This window comes from Pseudopodoces humilis, chromosome 1 (genome assembly GCF_049639895.1).
Source record: "Pseudopodoces humilis isolate 2021_Gansu_Grassland_sample_001 chromosome 1, ASM4963989v1, whole genome shotgun sequence".
NCBI lineage: Eukaryota > Metazoa > Chordata > Aves > Passeriformes > Paridae > Pseudopodoces > Pseudopodoces humilis.
The window spans coordinates 33,555,268-33,579,967 of NC_142200.1; the positions used below are offsets into that span (position 1 = coordinate 33,555,268).

Consider the following 24,700-nt stretch of genomic DNA (forward strand, 5'->3'; position numbering starts at 1 on the left):
AAGGATACACAGTAAGAAAAGTAAATGTGCAATAAAGCAGTAGGTTTTGCTTTAATACCATACTCATGCCCTTCAAAAGTCAGTTACTCAACTCTACCTTTGAAGTTACTTCTGAACAGAGAGCAGGGCTTTTATTAAACAGATGTTTGTAAAGTTGAAGTTGCATTTATTATAAGACTGAAGATTCACAGAACAGATTTGGGGGCTTGCCTGTACTTAATGGAAAGTGTTTTCAACAAGAGATGTACAGCATGTAAGCACACACACATTCACCTCTGCATATTCTCACCAGATATAAATTTGAGATTTTAAGCAGGGCATGTTATGGAGAGATGGGAAGCTCAAGGGAGAGAACACCAAGAACCAGACTGAAGAGAGTAATCTGCCTTGGACAAAGTCCTTTCCACCTCCAGACTCTATCACACAGCTACTGTTAGATTTTGTGCCAGTATGAAAAAGACAAAGGAAAAAGCTTGTTTGCCTTTCAGCCAGAGAATACAAAGTGTGTGTGATTTAATACAGTCCTTTTTCAAAAGGCTCCCTGTGTTTCTGAAACATTAACAGGGATTTAGAGTAGTTCTCACACCTTCAAATGTCAGCTGGTTTTATTTGTCTACAGCCCACTTGTTCATTTTGCTCTGAGAGGCTGAGAACCAGTGGGGTTTGAAACATTTTTTGCTCCTTTTTAGTAAATTCAACATAAAGGTATCAAAGGGGCTATCCATTTATTCCATATTTGCATTATATTGTTACCTACATTTTCTATAACTGCTACTACCATGTGTTTTCTATAAACTACAATTATTTGCAGCAAAATTCTCCCCATTTTCCTTGTTATTTTCAGTGCTCCAATGACTTCTATTTACATGGATTTTTCATCCTCACCAGTGTGGAAGAGACTGTAAAAGTCCAGTTTTAAAATCATGCTGGGCTTTTAATTCGTTCTATTGTATCTGTGTCTCTTCCATTCTCACTACTCAGACACAAGATTTTGACCACACCGGTAACTTAAAATCCCACTTTCTCCTGCCTTTATGGCTCCTAATGGTCTCTCTACCACTCTTTGTTTCATGGAAGTGTGTCTCTGCCCTCTCATCAGCCTCAGCTCTTGCCCAGCCGGGGGAGCCTCATCGATAATCCCCCGATGCCACTGACTGTGCACTAAGAGGCCCTTGGCCGGCTGCCTCGCCGCACCTGCGGCCGAAGCCCAATCCGCGGCACCCCTCGTCCTGCCGGCCCCGACGGAGCCGCCGTGCCCGCGGGGGCTGCTCGGCCCGGCCCTGCCCTTGCCGGCCCCCGGGCTCCCCCCGGGCTCCCCCCGGGCTCCCCCCGGGCAGGACGCCGGCGGCGGGGCCGCGCACCCCCCTCACCCCCGGCCCCCCCCGGCGGGCGGGCGGGCGCCTCCCCGCCCAGTCCCGTCCCCATCCCCATCCCCATCCCCGTGCCCAGGCGTGGCGGGGCGGCGGCCGACGGGCGTCCTCCGCCGGCTTTCTGCCCTCGCCGCTGGCGAGCAGCGACACCTCCGAGCACCCCGCTCCTCCCGGCTCCGGCCCCGGCTTTGTGTGCGCGGCACAGCCGCCACCTGGGGCGGGCGCGGCGGCGGTGGCGCTGACGGGGGTGGCCGTGACGGTGCCGACGGTGCCGGCGCGGCCCCGCACGATGCCGCTCCGCGGGCTCCTGCCCCTTTGTCTGCTCTGCCTCCAGGCTGCGCTACCGCTCCGCGGCCACCGCGGCCGCTACGCCGGGTAAGTCCGCCCGGCGCCCCGCTCCGCCCGGGGCAGCGCCGCGGCCGCGCTCCCTCCGCACCGCCGGCCACAGCCGGCCGGTGTCTGCGAGCTCGGGCGTCCCTCCCGCCCCCGACCCGCTCGTGGGCTTGTCCGCTGGCGGTTGTATCGTGTAGTTCTTGAAAAAGGTGCTGCGAGTCACTGCTAGCCAAAGGAAGGATGCTGCATTGAGGGAAAAGAAAAAAGTTCGGGTGTCTTTTTGGAAAAGGGAATTGCGATTATACCGGGGGGAAATAAAAGGTTTTGAGGTTCCACCGTGCTCTGAAATGAATGAAGATTTGTATTTTCCTTTAGGATACAATTGTACTGGAACTTTAAATTGTTTCTACAAAGTTAACAGTGTGCGCTCAAATTAGGGAATACATAAGAAGTTCAAGCAATAAGGGAACTCTACTGTAAGCAAGTGGAGACTAAAACTTTCACGTGCATTTCAAAATATACTTCTTTCTTGTTCCAATGGCAGTTCAAATTTGTGTTAGAAAGGAAAAGATTGAACTAAGTTGCAGTAAAAGTGAACTTGCCTCCAAAGTGTATGTTCTTTGCCCGGTTTACAGACTTTGTTTTTAGTAGGTATTTAACATAACAAGTTTATGATGCAAATGAAAAGGCAGTCAAATATAGGAGCATTTGAAGCCAGTGGCATGTGTCAACATACAGTATAAAATTCTTTCAAAGTGACCAGCAAACTCATCAGGATAAGCACGTCTCTCTGTGGAAGTAAGAGCCGTATTATTCTTTTTATTTTATTGGAGTAGCCAAGCCAGGCATAGAAATTCCCCTACTAAAATGAAGCTTAAAAAAACATTCCTTAAGCTTCAAGGGTTTGGTAATGTGATATGAAGCCATTCACCCCGGGTCACTATTAGTGATAGAAAATAGTTAAACACTTGACAGCTGTTTCACCATCTCTGTTCAGTTCCTCACATCCCAGTATCTGTCTGCACTGCAAAATCAAACAGGCCACCACAGTCAGGAGTGCTCCTGACAGTGCCAAAAAGCAGCAGGACAGAGACCTGAACTGTTCTTTAAAGCCAGGGTCCTGCTGTAAGTTTTGTGCAACAGCTCTGTTCTCTCTGCCTGAAGCCGATAGCACAGGCATGGTCTCCATGGTCTTGATTTTTTTTAATTCAATATAGCATTCAGTTTGTTTCCACATGACATGAAGATGAATAATAAATTGTCAGTGCTGGTGCTTAAATTTTTCTGAATATTAATTACATAAGTTATCTGCTAGTTTTGACTGAATGCCAAAATACATATTTTACTATCCTCTAGGTTTAAGTGACATTATCAACTATAATTGAGTTGGTTCATATAATAGCATGCATAAAAATTCAAATATTGTACCTCTGCTCATTAATGTAACTCAACAATTTTGTTCAAAGTTTTAAAAACAATTTTCTTGTTTCAGAATTTCATATTCCCAAGATGACACGTGAAAGAGATGCCCAAGCTCTCTCTTGTTGATCTCTGTTTTAGAAGCTTTTGCATATACTCTAGTCCAAAAAAATGAGACTTCTTGTCAGCTTCCAAAAGTTGGGCAGGAAAACCACTGCCCCAAAAAAATAAAATAAATAATAAAAAAAAGCTAGCATTAATAATAAAAACTCTTGGCCAATAGGCAGTTGTAGTAGGGGGCCGAGATACATTTACAAGCCTTGCTGAAAATGTGGTCAATATTCAAAACAGAAACCAGAATGTGTACCACATGTGTAACACAAACTGGAAAAACAAGTTAATATTTTCCCCACTCTACTAATATTTTCCATTTCTACTATCCCGACATTATTTGTGTCAATAAAAGATGGCGGAAAGTCAATTTGAAATGGCATGGATGTTTCTACAGAATTAGGAATATATCTTGTCCATCTGTCATCATCACAGTGTCCAGGGCAGGATCATCTCAATTATTCTGTGTGTGCCATTGATTAGAAACAGTTGAGCAAGTATAGCCATTACTGCTGAACCTGACTGTCACTCAAGGGGAAAAATTTTTGATAGGTTTTTTTTTCAGGAAGCCAGTTAGGAGGTGCATGGTTTGCTGATGTTCACCATTAAAAGGGGTGTCCCAACAAACTGACTTCTTTTTGTGCCAAGAAACATCTGTGAATCCTAGTAATTTCTGTTGTGTTACAAGCTGTAGTATAAAGGGAAAAGGCATTAGTATAAGGGCAAAAGAATGAGAAAAAAAAAAAAAGAATAAAAAAAAGAATGAAAAAAAGCAATGGAAACATTTCTCATAAACTTGGTCAGCACTTGGAGGCACACATAACTATAACTCTTTAACTGAGGACTCAGACCCAAGACAATTAACTAACTGGTTTAACTACTAACTAAGGTGTTTCTCCAAACTATGTCAAGCGGGCCAGGTATGCCTATATGGGCACATCTTTAAGTAAATGTGCTCTAGATACCTTTGGGAAGTCAGCAAGGATTTGGAAGTCCTTGGGAGACCCTTTGGGAGTCTCAGCAAAGAGGGATGAGCACTCAGAGACCTTGGAAAGACTGAGGGACACTTGTATTTGCCTTCTGCCTCAGACATATGCAGGAGTTGAGCCTGCCTCTGTGCTCTTGTGCCAGAAGGAGCTGAAGAGGAGCTCTCTAGAAGACACTGCTAATCAGCCACCAACAGCAAATTCAAAACTATACTCACACATACTGTTTTCTTTCCTGCCTTTGTATGTTCTGTCCAGAGGTTCCAGGGGAAGTGGATAAATGGGAGACACATACACACACATCAGGGTTTGGACAGAGTAGATATGGAATATTTAAGAGGATTTTTCAGGAGGCTGTTACCAGAAGTTCACACAGGATCAGCAAGGATAACCAAATACGTGGGAATGGTTTAAATTCCTGAAAAAGCGAGTAAACTAGAACTCCTTGGTCTCCAATAGAAACAATTTAGGCCCTAAGAGATGTCTACAAACTTTGAGGTATGTGGACCTAGTAGACAGAGATCAGTTTTTCACTGTTTCTTCCAGTTAAAGGAAGCAAGAGACATAAAATGAACCTTTTGATAGCTTTACAGAGTAGGGTGCTGGAGCAGATGGAGTTTTGTGAGGGTTTTTTACCAAATGCAGCAATCCGCCTACTCTTGGAAATCCTATGAAGAAGGAGATGGCTTCCCATTAGGAGGTCAATATTTCTCAGAGTAGAAAATATCTCTCTCATTTGTTCTTTAAAAATCACTACTAGAATATTTTTACTTCAGTTAATCTACCTCCACCTGTACATGGTGGCTCAGCATGTTGCCTCCAATTTCTCCCCTACTTTTTGTTCTAAAAAAAGACTTCTGAAAAGGCTTGTTTCAAAGCCTTTTCAATAGTGTTCCTCATCTCACCTCTTCTCTCACTTGCAAATGACCAAGTGCAAGCAAATGCTTAAATAACTTGTCTGGTTTTTCTCTAAGGTTCTGCTCTTAGAGATCTTGGCAAGATTTGTGTCTTTTTAAATAATGGATCAAGATGGTAACTCCTCCAAACTGTTATTCTTCAGATAATTATCATTTCTCTTGGTCAGATGAAGGCTATGGTGCATGCTTATGGTATAACAACCACATCAAATAATCTGGGAGTCATGTGGAGCAAAGAAACAGAGAACAGTAAAGAAAGGTTCTGTAATCCAAGTTATAATATGCTGTAGCTACTGGGACATGACATCCGGAAAATTGCATAAACCAACTGTTCATGTAGATAAGGACAGATATCAAATCTGAGAGCATTCAGCAAATTTCAGGTATTTTAATGCCCATTAATACCCTTACATACCATAACTAAGTACCTCTGATCCCACATTACCTTACACACAATGGCTGGCAATTGTTCTGTGTCATGGAAAAAACACATGGGAGTGTGACGAAAATGAGTTGCTGAGGGAATTGAGAAGTGGAAAGGAACTCCTCCTGTGTTATTCCCTCTGCAGATTTTTTCCAAATGTTTTAATCAGACTAAAAGCTCTGCTATGTAAAAAAAGTTCTTTCTCCCTGCTGCTCAGTTCTCCCTCCCCACCCTCAAGTCAAAGTAAAATGTCATGAACACAGCTGGCAAAAAAAGCATTTGGAAAGCACACCAACAGCATGAGAGGGAAGGTAATTATATTCATTCAGATGAAAACCAAACTCAGTGCTTCTCTGGATGGTGTCAGGGAGCTTCCAAGAGGTGAAAAGCTGTGAGTGCTCTGGCAAAAACAACTTAAGTATCCCTTTTTTTTAAAATAACCAATAATTCTGTACTCAAACACCACTGATTCGTGAAACCAGCACAGATCAGTGAAATCCACAGCAGCTCTGGGACCACTTACCTATTCTTCTTACCTATTCCCAACACCTCAGCTCTAATTATGTGCTTTCTCATTACCTGATATTCCCCCTGCAGAATAATATATTTATGTTGTCCTATAGGAAAAAATCAAGTTTTGATTATTTTTCTCCTTTATGTCCAAGCATGATAAATTTACCTTTTAAAGTTTCTCTGTCCTCCTCATTATAAATGAAAAATACAAAGTGTTTCAGTTACTCTTTCCTTCCTTCCCTCTTTTACTTTTTTTTTTTAAGTAATTGGAACAACAGTACACACATCCTCACTACCTAGGTGAACTGCATGCCAGGCAAGGAGGCTCCCAGTTTATTATGGCTTTATCTAAATTGATACACAGGTTCTTGTCACTGTGTGAGCCTGGTTCCCATACTTATCCAAATTGGGACACCATTGCCTGGTGCTGTGGCTTCTGACCTCTGCAGGTGGAGAAAATGGGGACAAAAGCATGGAAAGTAAGGCAAGATAGAAAATATCAAGACATGGGCAAAGCTTGCACCCATACTTAGGTGTTTTGAACCTGTCCTAGGTTTCCTACCTTATATACAACCTATGGCTTTTCAGTAAGAATGATTCTTTTGGAAGTGTGAAAGAGATTCCAGTAAACACACTTTCCTCATTTTTATAAGTGTGTATGTTACAAATGGAAATGTAGTCTATTATAAAAGAAAATCCATGTTCAGGGTTACATCCAACATTTATGTTCTGCAAAAAAAACCCAAACTGGGATACATCCAAGAGGTACTTAGAAAAAAATACTTTTCAAAATAAGGAATTAAAATATAAAATCTGCCTAGACCCTCAGTCTGAAGCATCCCCTTTGGATACACCAGCTTCACTGTTTCATGAAGCTAAGTAGGCAAAGAAATACAGCTTTTCTCAGAGCTTCTGGTAGTTACAGTGAACTCCAAAGCTCCCACTTCTATACTATACTCACTTCCAGACATTGCTCCTGTGAGTTCACACTCATAGGCTCCTTAAAATGAAGTTCTGAAATCTGAACGTTTTGTACAGGACTTAACAAGCACTTGGCAGGGGACAGACACTATATAAATTACATCTATATAGAGATTTATTTTTTTTTTATTAAAGAAAAAAGGAGTCTAAAATATGTGAGCAATTTACATAAAAGACAGTGGAACCTACTTTTAGTCCAGAAAGAAACTCACACTGCTGAAAGGAGTGAATTTGACAAAGGGAGGTTAAAAACCTGCTTTCCTTGAATACACTGCTGATATTTTATAGGGAACCCTTAGCTTCATACACTGCATAGAACTGTATCCCAAACTGCACAATAAACAGGATCCCAAAGTCTCATCTCCTGAAATCTTAGTATCTGTAAAAATGTCATCCATACGTCTGAAATGGTCTTACACGGACAAAATGCTGCAGGAAACATTTAATGTTGTACCCAGTTGAAGGTGAATGGACACCATCAATCATCTCTCACTATCTCCTGGAGGTAAACTATGTCATCTCTGTTTTTCAGAATGGCTCTTCACTTATGTTTTCCCCTTAGTTTTACTTCTGAATACATAGTAGAAATTGTACTCTCTCTTCTGTGGTAGAACATACTATTTAAGAGGGCACTATGTGCATAATGTTCATGCAAAAGTCAAGAAACAAGCAGTTATATTGATCATATATTGGGCATCTCTTCAGTTCTGCAAATAAAACCTGCTGTGAGCATGCATATAGCACTAAAAACTGAGAACAGTGCAGGTCAACAGTCAGTATTTTTACTCCCCAGCCAATATGATTTGTTTTGCTCTCAAGCAGGAGATTAAAAGAATTTTTCTCGATACAAAACAAAAAGTAGAAAATAATTTAAAATAAATAGCATTGTTACTGTCCCCTGTCCACCTAACTTACATATTTGTATTTTCAGTATTGTTTTTCATGCAGGAAACCCATGCTCTCCATCTTATCTATGATAAGCAGATTTAGCTGGAAAATGAGAGCCAATAATTACAGTTATATATTAGACCTCTCTCTGGGAACTCTACTGTGTGTAAAACACACACTTTTCTTGCTGGTCTCGGATTTGCAAGAACAAATCCACAGTCAGGAAATGTCATGGAGACAATTAAGCCTAATTCTAATTTATTTTCAGTTAATTATGATTCTGATTTAAAGGCTTCATTCACATGGCTGTACATATGGGTAAAAAGTTATGGTTCTGATTTGATGTTGGTATTACAGCAAAAAGTACATGAATTTCAAGGGTGGTTGTAACTTTCACCTCAGTATTTCAGGTCAGAATCAGACCTTAAACAGACAGTAATTTTCAGGAAAATACTGGCAAAAAAAGTTCCAAAACTGCATTTCGTGCAAGGCACCTAAGGGTTCGTAAGCCAAAGTACTCTGAATTGAAAATATACTCAGACCAACAAATGGATGGGGACAATAAATTACATTTTTTCTATTATTTTGTACCTTGAACTTTCCAAATGAGGAGGATGGGAGCTGGAATCCAGCAGTGGACAGGGAGCATGAACTCTTTCCTTCTGTGTCTGCCTGTGCAGGCTGGATGCTCAGGAGAACAATGCTCTGCTGAGCCTCCTCTTCCTCTGGGGAACAATGGGACTTAAAGTGTATTTATTTAAAGTTAATCCACACCATAAAGTTACTACACAAAGCAATACACAGAACAGCATTTTCCAGAAAGAAGATGTTCTAGGTTGCTTAAATACAGCTGCGGAAAGAACAGATGTATCCTACCATATCAAAACAGTTTTTCTTTTCTTTATCTTCCACAGCTCAGTTAAGGCTGTGATACAGGGGGACTACTATAGCAGGACCTTGGAAATGAGTTTGTAGGGGGTTTATTGTGGTAAAATTATTCTAAGAATAACTTACTGTTTCTTATACTGTATTTCAAATATCTTCAGAATAGTAAACATATGGTTAGCAGCACCTCATTGTTAACTCAGAGATAAAATAGAAGCTCTTTTTGGTTGAGATTTAAAATAAATTCTAGGCATTCACAGCCCAGAAAGACAGACATATCCTGGGCTGCACCAACAGAAGTATGGCCAGCAGGACAAGGGAGGTGATTCTGCCCCATCTCTCATGAGACCGCACATGGAGTGCTCTAGTGCATCCAGGCTTGAGGACCCCAACATAAGAAGGATGTGGACCTTTTGGAACAAGTCCAGAGGAGGGTCACAAAAATGGTCAGAGGACTGGAGCACCTCTCCTGTGAGGAAAGGCTGTGAGAGTTGGGGTTGTTCAGCCTAGAGAAGAGAAGATTGTGTGGAGACCTCATTGCCACCTCTCAGTACTTATTGGGAGCTTATAAGAAAGATGGGGACAAACTTTTTAGCAGGGACTGTAGGAATAGGACAATGGGTAATGGTTTTAAACTAAAAGAGGGTTGATTTAGACTGGGTAGATGAAAGAAATCTTCTACAGTGAGAATACTGAAACAGTGGAACAATGTACTGAAACAGCTCTGGTTGCCCAGAGCTCCATCTAAACTGACCTTGAAGGCTTCCAGGGATGGATCATATACAACCTCTCTGGGCAACCTGAACTAGTGAAAAATGTCCCTCTGGGTGCATTGAAGTAGATGGCTTTAAAGGTTCCTTCCAACCCGAACTATTCTAAACTACTTTAGCAGGCCTAATGAAAAACTCTTCGATTTATTCCACCATACTCCTACTAAGATTACCACCAGATGCTACTCTGAGGCTGCAGTGCAGTCGTACAGCCAAACCCAGCTAGCCCACACTAGTGGCCACCTGTTGCCACAGCAGTCAGTTATGTTTCTGCTCTTCCAGATGTGCAGCCTCTGCTCAGGGACTGGCACATCTCTGCCTACAGAAAGACAATTCCAGGAGCACAGAGAGAAAAACCAAACCCCACTCTTCATTCTTTTTCATCTGGGACTAATTGACAGCTGCTCAGGTTGTGATTTGGCTGCTGCAGAGCCTCTGTGTTTGTTGGCACAGGGAAGGAGCAGGAATGGCTGGGTTTTTCTTACCTGCCTGGGTACCTAGAGTGTGTTAGTCTCCCTTTGCACTAGGGAGAGCTGTCTGAAACCAGTTAATTCCAGGTGTACATTCCGAGGAGCACACCATGGTTTACCTCAGCAGAATTTGGCATCTTGATCAGTCCTGACTGCCAGATTCTTCTGCAGACCCATGCCAATGAAACAATCACAGATGAGTGTTTCAGACTCAAAGAGAGAATAATAGGATGCTTATTTTCAAGTAAGTATTCTCCTGAAAGTGGAAAACCAAAATAAAATTTAACCTTGGTACTAACCATCATCCTGTGGGTTTTTGAAGCAAAAGGATTTTATTATGTCTAATGTCTGAAGAAGCTGTAAGTTCTTCTTTACATAACAAGTGAGACTGTCATGATAGGGCCTACAGAAAAAATAGCCTCTATTTATTAAATAGGTTGGTGCTAGGCAAACAATAGCTATTACATGACAAGAAAGCAGGGAAGATATTTAATTATGTTTTATTAATAGCTCTGTCTTTTTGCTTGCAGCACGGTTTCATATTTTCAGGGAAATAAAACTTGGACCTTTTCACCTTTCAGGGAAATAATACCTGAACTTTATAGCATAAGCAGGCAAAAAACCGCTTTGTCCAAAATTAACACCAAATAACAGGAGTCACCGTGCAAGCACAATGCCAAGTCTGGGCTGGTAACTCAGATCTCTCCACAGAATGAGCTTGTGTCCTTGCCAGTAACACACAGTGTAAACATACCCAGCGGCACAAAGACAGCACAGCATGTCCTTATCAACAGGATGGATCCCTGATCCATCTGCCTGTGGTAGCAACAATGGTAAAAAGTGTAATTGAAGATCATTAATAGAATATGAAATCTAAGAAATTTGCTTTTCCTTTTGAAAAATCAAATCATTTCACCTTCAGTTTGTTCAGCTGAGGTTCTTTTATTTTGCTTTTACCAGAAGCAGCTCTCTTAGTTTTGAAATAGTCTAACATGTAGTCATGTTTCGATATAGCAAAAAAAAAAAAAAGGCTTCAGAGGAAATCAAAGCATTTGTGTGTAAAGGATAAAATCTTTTGTATCCACTATCCAGCAGCATAAAAATAATTACTGATGTATTTTCTGAGGCCTAGCCTAGAATACAAACTGCAGTGAAATATTTAATTACGCAGGTTTTGGTCACTACTGCGAGGGTTTTTTTTGTTCAGCACTAAGTTGTCCTGAGAGAGAATGGTGGTTCTCCCTCCGAAGCAGCTGCAAGGAGTGGGAAACACAGGAACAGAGGGCTCCTGTGTCCAGACCAGGTCTTGGGAGGAGCCCTGTCTGCTTGCGGTGAGCTGTGCAGTTCTGAGCACATTTGGTGTATCATATCTCTCAGAGGCCCCAGGCAAAGGGACATCATCTGGTCATAGAATTATAGAACCATAGAATGTTTTGTTTATAAAAGACATTGAAGATCACTGAGTCTAACTGGTAACCTCACACAGCAGAGTCCACTCCTGAACCATGTTCCTAAGTACCACATCCATATGTGTTTTAAAGATCTCCAGGAGTGGTTGAGAATGATGATTCAACCACAACTGTGGACAGCCTGTTCCAGTGCTTGACAACCCTCTCTTTGAAGATTTTTATCAATCTCTGTCAGACAGACACACGACAAAGTTGCTGATCTACTCTTGCCAGGTGGTTCTGGGCCAACACAGAGACAGAAATGTGGGTATTTCAAGCTCAAACTGGGTGAGGGAAGATTCGGGGTCTTCAGCCTTTCCTCCTGTCTATAGCATATGTTGTTTGCCACATGAAGTAGTTGTATCTTTCAAGGCCTTACATCTAGCCTTACCTGCCAAAAATATCAAATTAGAAACTAGGTGTAGTGAGTTCAGGTGCTTTTGCAGTTCAGAAGCAAGCTAAGAGGTGTCACAGATCTGGAGACTACAAGACCATCAGTGCCCCTGCTAGCATCCACTGTCTCTATTCTTAGCTCTTAGCCAGTGGGAGGCATGCCACCCACCAGTGTGCTATTTTTTCTATGTTCATCTCTCTTCATTTGACTTATCACCCCTTCTTCATAAATTAAGTGGTGGTTTTCTTACTCTATGATGAGTGATGGACAAAAAGGCACCTCAAAAGTCTGGTAGTCAGCACAGGCTGCCCCTGCCTGACCAAGGTGCAGGACAGTTTGTAATGATTAGCATGTATCACCCACAAACATGAGAAAACAGTATAGAACCATAGAAAAATTAGTTTTCTTAAGCCTCTGGGAGATTATGGAAAAGTGGACTAAAGTCATTGTTCTACATGTTTAGAAGTCTGTATAGCGTAGTGCTCAGGATGAGTTAAGCCTTATGTCTCTTTTTTATGAGGGGCTACCTCTCCAAATCCTATGAAAGGTCTACAGAGGAATGGTGAGTGAAGGGCTCCGTGGACCAGGAAAACCTGATTTTTTGCTTCTTCTGAATGAAACTGTAAGAGTGAGAGCAAAACCCACAGATTTTACCTTGTCAGATGAGATCAGTCCTAACAATTTGCGGACAGCGAGACAGTGCCATGAAACAGTTTAGGTCACAGAATAGCAGAGAGTGAGGGATGCACACTGTGCTCTGTGAAATCTGATCTTTCTGCATTGTTTGCCTTTAATCCAGCGACCATTATCTCTACTGAAAAAATACATGTGAGCTTTTATGTGTGACAACTGCACTCGGGGTGGTCTTTGAATTAGAAGGCATTTGGTTGCAGAGCCTGCAGCGAGTCACGCCACTGCAGCCTGCACAGTTGTATCAGGGAAAAAGAAGCAGGCAGGAGAGGAAAAACCTTCCCCTGGGTGGTTAAAGGGGACAGGTCTGTGAAAACCAGATCTGAGGAAAGAGGTTCCTAATATTCACTTGTATTCACTGTGAAGTGACATTAGCTGAGGGAAGAGACATACATTTTAAATGTTTATTCCACAAGTAATGGATCTACCAGATTTCAGTTATCAGAACTAATAAAATACAGTCTTAACAGAGTAGCTAATAGCTAGCCAATAAAAATGCAAAATAATAATTCTCTTAAAGCCTAAAATAATTAGAACAAACATAAAAGGACTTTATGCAGAAGGGAAATGCGGGGATCTTACTGGGAGGACCAGTTTTACAGCACCCAATGGAAAAATGAATTATTAGGGTGGATGTAGCAACGAAAGTCCCTCTGGCTCACTGGAAAACACTACTTTTTTTCAGGAGAAAAAAATAGCACAAACTTCAAGCAAACTAAGAATTTTTAAATTAATTATTGCATAAAGACCTCTGCTTCTTATAAGAATAAATAAATAAATGGGCAAATTTAAGGTAATATTTCTAAAGTTATAAAACTGCAGAGAGAGTATTTCTCTCTAAACTGCGTGGCTATAAAACACCAGATGCCATACAATGAAGTAATCTCAGAAGAAGACTGGAATCTGTTGTCTGTGAGGAACACGCAGATGCTTGCCTTTAGCAGTGACGTCTTGCTCATAAAACAGGAACACCAAACACTCTTCACTGCATTCACAACTTGTGTCCCCGTTGCGTGTGGGAGTTTGTTGTTTTAAGTTTAATCATTACTCATGCGAAACAAGGAAGGGAGAGTTTTAAATTACAGTTTATGAAGAGGGAAGTAAGAGTTGTCTTATGGTAAGGATTAACTGAAGGAAATGTTGCCTCTTGGTTGAGCTTGGCAGCCAAAGAGGCCTCTGCTGTTTTGGCCACACATTATCCTGAGGTATGGATTAGGTCACTCCTCTCTATTTTACAAAAGCAAAAATGGAAGCGCAGCAAAAGAATATTGAAAAATGAATATTTTTCATTTGAGACAGAAAAAGCAAAATTCCAACATAAGCACAAAATATCACCTCATCTATTGTGCTGGTTCTTGCATAATATAAGTGTTTGGCAACTTGTTCTTAGCCATGGAGCATGACAACTCCATTTTCCATGAAACTTGATGGAATGATAGCTGGTCACAAAAAAAAGTATAACAAGAAAGAAGCTGCAGAAATATGGAGCCAACAATTTAAGGGGCTTTTTAAAGCTCTACATTTGCATGGTATTAATTGACACAGCATATCAAGTGTAGTTCAAAATGTAAATATTTCCCGTTGCAGCTTTTTAGACTGCAATAATTGCAAATGGAAATGAATTCACCCTATTAATTTATCCCAATGTACACTTAAATTGAAAGTGTATAAAAGCAAAGAATGTGATATTGTATGGATTTTAAAAAATAAAAATTAAACACAACTCTCCATCTGGGTTCTGGATTTAGTGTTTGGTGAACATGTTCTCTTGCTGCTAATTTAAAAAAAACCCCAACCCTTTTGCTTGCATTTTTGATAAATCCCATGAAAGCAACTATCCCTTTCCAGTAGAAAATATAGAGCAAAGCAGAGGTTCAATATTGATAACAGATTTCATAATTTGTGCATTCATGATAGCATAAAACAGTACAAACATTATATATTTTTTTATTTGAAATTTCATCTCACTCTTTGAGACCATTTCAGTCAAATTGAGATACATCCTATTTACCTGCCAAAAACTCAGCAAAATCAAATAGACCAACCAACCTTCCCTAGCTCAGCATTTCACCTTTAGATGGGAGTAAGTACATAGAAGCTCTGTCTCATAAACACACTGGGTGCTACAGCAGCAGCAGGAGGTTTTTAGTGAAAATTCTGCTTGGGGGATATATCTTGGCAAGCAGCAGCTCCCGGATGGAAATAGCATTTGGCATCAAAAGTTCTCTCACAGAAAGCCTATGTACATAGTTTCTCAGCTGTCTTTTTCAAAGAACCTTTCCCTTTGCTGGCTATGCAGGTGCTGAGCTGAGATTACAGCCTGCTGTGTAAAAACCTGCCACTTTTCCTCATACCTGCTTCTCAGTTCTCAGTTCTTCTACTTCTTTGTCCTCAATTCTCCTTGTAAACATCCTGCAGAACCGTTCTGAGTAGGGATTGAGGCATTTTACTACCCGCTGGCTCAGCATGTAATTCCAGATCTTTGCTGTTGTGTGACTGCAGTATAATCAGGCAATAGCAGTTTCAGCTCTAAAACAGGTCTTTTGGACAATGGGCCCAGACAGTATGATAAATAGCAGTCTTATCCAGGTGAAAATAAGCTCAACAATTTTTTTATTATTATGAATGTTTCCAGTTTAGGGATTTGGTTTCAGCTGGACAGAAGGGAAGAAATGCTGATGGGATGATTTGTTTAAGGAGCTAGCAGCTCTCTCCAGCATTTCATTAATTTTTTTGAGTTATTTTATCAAGAGAGATATTAAATCCTACTTAGGAAATTTTCAAGTATCAACAGACTAATCTCTGTTTTGTAATATGTTGAGTAGATGTGAGCAATGCTGAGAAATAATTGATGCCTGAGTGCAAGACTCCACTGACACCCTCTAAACCTGGTATCCCATTCTGCTGGATCCCTTTGGATTTTTTTGGTGTATTTGCCTGGGATTGTAGTTTTCTCTATGTGAGAAATAGGATATCATATTTGATATATTTGGAAACAGGGATCAAAAAAGAGGAGCAAGCAAGAGGTCATAAGGAATAGCTCTGAGAGATATCTACCCTGGTCATTTCATTCCATTGTAACACAACCTGGATGAAGCTGATAGCAATGTCCCTTTTCACTAAAAGCTACAAGTATATTTTTATACCTTCACACAAGTATGTACATCATTACCCATGACACCTCCAAACCTGGTAAGTCAAAGCAACACACACAGATGTAACGGTCTTTCATACAGAAGGTATCAACAGCATGATGTCATGCAGTCAGGTAGACTAAACAATATGTCTTTTTCAGATAAAAACTATAAAGAAAACTTAAGAAACATTTACTACATCAGGTATGTGATGAAAATTACAGTAATAAATCTGAGATGATTTAGAAACTGTGTTCCCAGGACAATTACAGAATGCCCTAGGCATCTGCTGTCTGCCTGCTCTTAGGCAGAACGTGTTTACACCATGTTTCATAAATCCAATTTCTGCAGCATAGAGTGGTTTATTCTGAGCACACAGCAGTGAATTGTCTAAACAAAATGAATTACATAAAACCTCAAATGGCAAGTTTGGTGTTTCAGTGACAAAGGCACAATACTTAAAGGAGATCTCTGCATTTGTGGTTTGTCATAGTTTAGCAAATTAAGTTCCAGACTGATGTTAAACAAATAGTCAGTGTGGTAATGCTTTTTAACAATCAAGTAATAAACAAATGTAATGGCATGTCTCAAGAAATCAACTGTAAGTTGTTTTAACAATGCATAAAACATCTGCTTATTACCACAGATGCCACACGGCTCCAGCACGGAGAGTGGCACTAATGGAGCTTGCTGTGTGTTGTCAGTGCCCTGAATGTTTCCAAGCAGCCCCTTCACCACCCTGCCTTCTTCCAGCACAAGAGCCAAAATCATCATGTCACATTCAGTGAGTGTTCAGTGACTGTTCTGAGCCATGACTCAGTTGTAGCCACACCTTCAATTTTGAAAACACAGAGTCACTGCTGTGCCAGTCAAGAGTTTTGGGAGAGCAGCCAAGATACTGCAGGGATGTTTTGATGGAATTACAGCAAAATCAGAATCCAGCCAAACATGAATGCTTCTTAATTTGAGGAAAATAGGTGAAATTTCCACAAGTTTCTGTTCAGAGCATTAAGCCTTTTTTTTATCTCTCCGGAAGTAAAGACTTACCATCTAATAACAGCTCTGCCTTTTTTGTTTAGCAGAGCTCCCCAAAAGTAGATTATGTTTCTTTTCTTGGTAGCATAAGGTATTCCCAAACCCTACTGCCTTATTTTTCTGCTTAAAGAATATTTTTCAAGTCATACTTTTCCTTCAAGCTTATAGCTTTGTTGTCCCATTAGATAAAATAAATAACACTGCCATCTGATTTTCTGATTTTTTTTGTTTACCTATTGAACTTCTGGGGAAAAACACAGATATTGATTCAGGAATCTGAATAATTATGAGCAGTATTGGCTAAGAAAATTCATGTGTTGAACAGATGATACTAAACGAAATGTTTTCTCCAGAAGTTATTAAATTCTCCGAAGTGAATGAAACCATAATGCATGTAAATTCATCTTAATTCATGCTGTGATATTTCCCCAACCTCACTCCACATTTCTATACAAATATTTGTATTATTTAGCTGTAAACTGAGTTTATTAAATGAAATAAGACACTCTGTACTCCATTTTACAAACATTTCTCCATAAATTAAGTCATATTGGTAACAGATTTTGAGCCCAGTTAAGTCCAAAACACTATTATAAGATAAACTATTTAAAGGGTCACTTTTTGTGTGTTTTAAACTGGCAAGAAGTAACTTCAACCTCTTGTTTAAAAAAAAAAAATTAGTTATGTTGGTGATCACAATACCTCCCATTAAATTGTAAATGTTTTATCCCAAAATATCTTTTGGGATATCAATCACAGAACCCCTAAGCAAAGAATCAGTGAAGGAAAGAGAGTCTTCCAGGCATGACACATCTGGTTCTTTGATAGCCTAAACAGACTTCATATTGCCAGCTTTAAATTGGTCCTTTGAGTTTGCCACATGCTTTATCGGGCTGTCTGGACTGCCATGTGTTCCTGGTTTTTACACTTAATATTTAGGTTTATTCCCCTCCCTTCTCTCACTTCAGATGATCTCCTTGCAGGAAACCTTCACACTCAGTCCCCGTGCTTAGGGCTTATGGCCTTGCTCTTCTGAGCCTCTAAATATGCATTTCTGATCAGAACTGGGACAAATGTACAGTACTACAAGAATTGTGATCCTGCATCTCCAACAGTTCTACACTCAAAGACATTCAAGATATGTAAATGGGCCCATTTGTGTATATCTTGATTTAATGTGTTCCGCAGAGAAACACCTTACTGCTTTTAGAAGCAGATGGAATCTGCTGTTAGGAAAAAAAGAGTCTTGATTATCTCCTGAATGTTGAGACCTAATAAAACATAAAATTGCTTTAAAGGAGTATCAGTAGTTTCCAAATTAGGTGATATAGGAAATCAAGGAATTTAAATAGTTCGCTCTTAGTCTATTCCATTTCTGGATTGGTTACAGCATCCTGGTACACTTGCCCCTACATCTGACACTTCAGTACGTATATAGCTTACTTCTGAAGTTATGGAGTAAGTTATATTCATTAAGAATTACCTTTTTTTTTTTTTTTCTGCTCAGACCATGCAATCAAAAATATCTGAAATATTATGGAAAAGAAGTTTCCACTGTGCACCTGTATGCTCAAAGCCAGCAGGCTTTAAATAGACTAATGCTTTTATTTTCTGGTATCCATAATTTCTTAAACTTCTCTTATAGTCTGCACAAACTGTTTTGAAGACTCAAAGTCAGCTGTGACTGGGAAAACAGAGGGTTGCAGATGTCACTCCTTGCTGGCTCTGTGTGCTATTTGTCACAGGTTCCACTGACTGCACCAGTGTGTTATGCTGAGTGACAATCAAGGGTTTTCATACAAATACCTTCTAAGCAGCCTTTCCACTCACTGCCTCCATCTTCTTGCACTCCCTGTCCTTGTGATAATGGTGCTCCGACTTCTCTTCCAAATTAGTATTTAGAAATTGCTACTGCCATCAAACCTCAGACCAGCAATGGGCCACAGAATGGATTATCAATCTTTCACAATCTAATATAAAAAGATGTTGTAGTGTGGTATTATTAAGTATGCCATTAAACTAATTTGAAAATCAATAAAATAGTTTCACTTATGACATAGGTATAAGAGAGCATAAATAAAAGAGTTCTGCTTCTTCCCTTTTTTTCACTGTGAATAGTAACATGACAAGGGAATTCAGCAGGTACTCTGCTCTTTAGAGGATTCCTAATGGCAGGTTTTAGGTGTTGCTCATTAAGCGTGAGCATTAAGGAGAATTACAGAATCTCTTCACTTTCACATCCAGAGTGATAACAAATGGCAAGTTAGCAGCCACCCTGCTCTGCTCTCTAAACCAGCCATGGAGCTGGTGTATTTCTGTATTAGACTGTATTTATCTGGTCACGTGTGATAGCATGGGCATTTACAACAGTAACAACATAGCACCAGGATGCCACTTACTGCTGTGGCAGCTGTATCAAACTCGAGCAGATTAACAGGCTTCCTGTCGACAAATAGCACCCAAAATACTCATCTACCCAGGGAATTTGGCATCTGTGAACTTTAGCTGATAGTTTCTTTGTTACACAGCTCGTTCTCTTGGCAATTGACCTTCAGAATAAATGTGAAATGCAAACCTCAAAGCAGGAAAATGAGCCCCTAAAATCTATCAGATCACTTAGTAAAATACATCACTATTGGCTCAGACAGAATGCTTCCTAATTTAAGGCTGACATTTATGTGTTACTCTAAAATAGCTAAACATGAATATTGAAGAGACAAAAGAAGCTAGAAACATCAGAATTAGTGGTTAAACTTTTACATCACTTAATTTTAAAAGCTAGGTTAATGGCATGAGGTTCTAAAATCTGTAAGAAGAGGGGATTTATGGGTTTGCAAAAGATCTTTAGGAAGCTGTGTACATGTATAAATGAATCATTAAAATATTTTATGGAGAGGTTTTGAAGAAGAGTGCTTTGGTTTCATTGACACTTGCTTAAAACTGTAATATTTCACATAAGAATCTAATGTGGAGCTGCGAAAGATAATTTTACACATTTAAGTATGTACTGACTTTGGTAGCATTCAGATACCAATGCCTGTAGTGCCCTTGTGGGTAGAAAACCTGTGTCAAGTAGAGCTGGTAAAAACAAACGTTATTCTGGGTGTTTTTTGATTAAATTGGCCTTTGACAGAATAGAAATTTTGGTGAGGCTTTTTTCATGCTTTTGCTGATGCAAAAGAAAAGAGGTAGCTGAGGTATTTAAATAAATTTTAATAATTTTTTTTTTTTGTAAGCTAAATAGATTAACTTTCCTCCTACTGTTTCTCTGGGAATAAATAAATTTCACGAGTAGTTATTGACAAATTAGAATTTACCTCAATAATGACAAAAGCTTGAGGGTGAAATTTCTCTCTGCAGAAGACAGGATGACTTGTAGCTTATGTGTTAATGACATGGATTTGAGTGGGGAAAAAATGTTTTCCACAAGCAGTGTTGGAGGATATATATCCACCCTCTCAAACACATGGTCTTCTGTAGGAAAAATGTTCCTCTAGGAGTTACCCTACCTTTGGTAAATTTAAAGTACTTTTGTTAAATTTAAATCTAAGCAGAGGCTACCTATAAGTCTTGAGTCATATTAATATGTATTAATATTAATTAATATTAATAATATAATTAATAAATATAATAATATAATTAATAAAATTGAGCCATATTAATAAGTATTTTAAGTCAAAATAACCACCCTTTCAGGTTCTGTGTGAGCAGGTAGTGCTATGCAAACATTCTGATGAGACTGGAGCAGCTGGTGCTGAGGACCAGATTTTCTCTACACCATATGGATCTGGTTGGGTTTTGCTTTGGACTGGCTGATCTTATCCGATGGACTAAAAGCTGATTTGTGCTTGGGGTGCATTGCATGTACCCCCAGAACATCCCTCAGTTTATGTTCAATCAAGCTCAGGCACCCTCAGACCAGTCCAATGTGTGTCACAAACCCAGAGGCAGTGTCACAGTGAGAGCCACATGTGTGTGGGAAAGAACATCCAGATTCACTTCAGAAGTGCAATTCTGATCTGAATTGAAAGGCTTATGTGGCTTCTATCTCTTTCCCAACACTAGCACCTAAAGGATAGGATGTCTGAAATACTGCAGCTGTTAAACAGCATGTCTGCAGCAAAGGTTTCTTCCTAATCTCCTTCACTTATCGTTGATAAAGATACTGAGATCTCTGAGGTGTCTTGGTAGAGAATGTGGAACTTCTGTATTTGTGATGTCTTATTTTTATAATTTGTGGGTATAACAGGGTTCCATCCAGAACGATCCATGATTCCTTTCTTTGTGCATTTTTAAAAGGTTTTACTCAGCCATTGGCTCCTTTTTCAGAAGAATGCTTTCACATTGAAGTCAGATTTGTATTGCCTAAAAATGAAGCAATTACCTGCTCTGTACCAGGAACATATTTAAACTAACAAAATTTTTCCTCTTCTTTGCTTTGTGACCCAACACAATATCTGTAGAACAAACGGAGTTGCTTTAAAGCATTGCCTTACACCATCTGTATGTTGGATCCTCTGTGCTGAAGGTTGTTGTGTCAATAAATATCCAGATCACTTCAAATCACTGTCCTCAGATATTAGGAATCAGCTGACTGCCTAACCACTGAAGCAGTTCAGATCATTGATACAATTTCTTACGTTGGCTGAGGACTGAAATGAGTCATATTTAGAGAACACTATTTGTCCTTCAGTAAAAAATTATCTCAGGGGAAGCAAAATGTTTACTTTGTGTGTACCTGAGGCACCCATCTGAGTGGACCTGGGGGAAGGTCCTGCCTTGCAGGGCTGGGAAGCAGCGTGTGGTCAGCACAAGCCCACAGCCGTGACTGTGCTGTGGTGCCCGCCTGCCTCACTGGGTGCTCTCTGCCCACGGGGATGTCCTGCTGTGGGACAGCTGTGCATCCCCATGAACCAGCCCCACACTCCTTACCTATGCATACACCACGCCCAACACAAAAATAGCAAAGCAGGAGCTCTCTGTATCTATTTCTTCCTTTAATTCATTTGCAAAGGTGTCTTTTGAAGCCCTCCTTTGTGGAAACCAAGTCGTCAGTAACAAGAAATACAAATTCTCCAGTAAGAGTGGTTAAGACCAGGCTTTCACTTATGAAATTACTATAAATTGAGTCATATTACCATGAGTGGGTTTAAGAAATGTAGGGCAAGTCCCAGCAGCCCTGGAGAGGTTTCTGAGAGTGGGCTGAAGATTTAAGAGGAGGCACCTGCTTGTCTGCCCATGGCAGCTTCCCTTGTAGTAAACTGAGCACAGCTGTCACAGCTTCTTGCTCAAGGGCAGAAGGGAAAACATCCCCTTACACACCACACTGTGTTAATCTCCACACTACCTTGGATTTTTGGTTTGCTGACAAAAACAGTGAACAGAATCAGTGAGGACAATTTAAAATATTTCAACACCCCACTGCTCTTCCTCTTGTGGGTGACGCTGTCCAGCCTAGGGTTCAGCTGGCTGTCACCTACCACAGGTATGTCCGGCTAACTCTGGGTGAGAAGACTGTTCCAAAATAGAAATTCTCTGATAAAGATGCTTTGAAAAGGATAACCACCTTTTGATCCATACTAATATTCAGATGATCTCAAAGCAATTTTATATTGCATATGCTTTCTGGAAACACATCAAGACGTATTTAAGGAATTTAGAGTGCTTGAGGCATGAAGTAAAGGCAAAGGGAATTGTCTTGCCCTAGGCATCATGACAGAAACTGTTGCTAGAGGCAGGAAACTGTGTCTGGGCAAGTGGGACTACTGCAGGTATCCGAGGCTCCTGCAGTACAGCACTTCATACAGCACCACTAGACACTTTACTAGATCTGTAATGCACTTGTTCATTTAATACTCATTTCTACTAGGTATTTCTTGCTGTTCGAGACTGTACTCCTTCAGCTAAATGCTACCTCAGAGTTTTCTGTTTACAAAAAAAAAAAGCAAAAAATGTCCTGTTTTTCTCCTTTTTCCTTCACGTTTTTCAGTGGTTCCTTGTTGTACTGGAACTACCTTACCCAAGATTCTACTTGACATAATTTTGGTGTGAATATTTTAATCTGCTACTTGGATGTATTGCTGACTTTTATTGTGCTGTTTCTCAGTTGAGTAGTACTAAAAAGTTTGGAAATCTATGACTAAAAAGAATTCCATTAGTATTTATTTTATATTTACATTGTCTCTAATTACAATAATAGTAAGATTTATTAACACCATCTTTGCTGCTCCTGTAAAAAATTATTAAAAGCAGATGATCTAACATACCTATGTAATTTATTTTCCTGTACAGCTGGCAAAGATATAGAAAAGACTAGCTTAACTTCCACCATTTTCACAAAATCAAAATACTAAATGTGATAGATGAGCTAAATATGAATGATGAGGTCTGAAAGTGAACTTGTTTTTGCTCCAGCAAAGAGGCAGACCTGAACAGCTTTAATTGTAGTGCTCACTACAAGCAGTTTATTTTATACATAAAATACATAATTGCCATGTTAGGCACAGCCATATGAATCTGCTAGGAATGGGCTACAAATTTGGATTATTCCAACATTCAGAGTATAACCTAATAATTGCTAACCATCACTGATCTTGCTACAGCCTCTTTTATGAGAAATCAGAAGAAAATTACTCATTTCATGCAGACCACGTTAGTGTGATAGATTCCAATTCTAGAGCCCATTTATGCCACAGAGGAAGAGAAGTTTCAAAGTAAAACAGAACAGCAAATACAAAAAAGAATCCTTTAAATACATTGTATTAAGGGTGTTCCTCTGATACGGAGTAAACTCCCTTTACTCTGCCATTAAGTCCAGACAGGAGATTTCACAGGCTGCCTGAGATATCTCCATGCTAATTTGACTACTCTTCTACATACTGACTCTTCCTGGGTTTACCATTGGGTGGTTTGCATCGGAAGGGACCTTAAGGATCATCTAGTTCTGACCAGAAAAGGTTTACTTTTCCCTCCATGCAGAATGGAAAAGTTTTCAGGAAGTCACATAATTTCTCACTTGTCCACATTGTTGTCATTGTCAAGCTGTGTTTCAGGTGTAGACTTTTATTGCAAAGTGCTCCAGTTCAGCAAGCCTTCTGGTATAATGGTGAGAACTTCGACATTGGCAGCTTTGCTGGATATTACACCAACTCACCCTACAATCAGGATATTTTTAAATAAAAAAAAAAGAAAAAAAAAAAAAAAGGAGAAAAAAGGAAATGATCGTGATTGCAAATGTTGCTGTGAGGGTTGTCCTGCAGAGATGTATTTGCCCATACAAGATAGGTATATTTTAAACAAATACCAATAATGATCTTTGGATTTCAGGGCAATAAACATCCTGCAATGAACGTTTTGCCCCAACATCTGCAGATCACAAATGTCAGCAGACAGGAAAATTCATGACCAGTTTATGCAAGCAGGCACAGTTCCATTGACTTGAATAAAACAAGGTGCATTAACACCAACAAAAAAGAAAAGAATGCCAAATGCTTTTGAAAAGTATTTTAAGGAATAGTTTATTATTTAAATATTTAATATAAATCTTTCTCCTTCTAGTCGTAAACACAGATTGCCTTGAAGTTAAATATCAAGCCTCTCAACACAGCTATAATTTATGGACAGCATTTATTCCTTGGTGAAGTATTTTACCTCTCTTTAGTTATATAAATAACCTCACCAAGACCTGTTAATTTATTCATTGCCTGTTAATCCTTATTTGTCACCCTTATTTTAAAAATATACATTTATCTTCTGCTAATGAGAAACAGGAATAAAAGTCATTCTCAGCTGGTTCAAGGAAGCATCAGAATGTGCAGAGTGGTTAGGTTAGTGCACAAAGCTCAAAATAAAGTGCTCAAAGCAGTCATAGACCTGGAATCAGAAAACAGCAAGTTTGGGAGGAAAAAGGCAAGAAAACAGAGAGCAGTAATA

General features: G+C 39.8%; 1 protein-coding gene across 1 annotated transcript in view; it reads left to right on the top strand.

Moving 5' to 3' along the window:
• Positions 1–1,625: 1,625 nt before the first annotated feature.
• CPA6 (carboxypeptidase A6) overlaps positions 1,626–24,700 on the top strand; it is an 80,035-nt gene continuing 56,960 nt past the window's right edge. Inside the window, exon 1 of the mRNA XM_005517417.3 lies at positions 1,626–1,745. Coding sequence (XP_005517474.2) covers positions 1,660–1,745 — 86 coding nt within the window. The 5' untranslated portion in view covers positions 1,626–1,659. The remainder of the gene's footprint in view (positions 1,746–24,700) is intronic.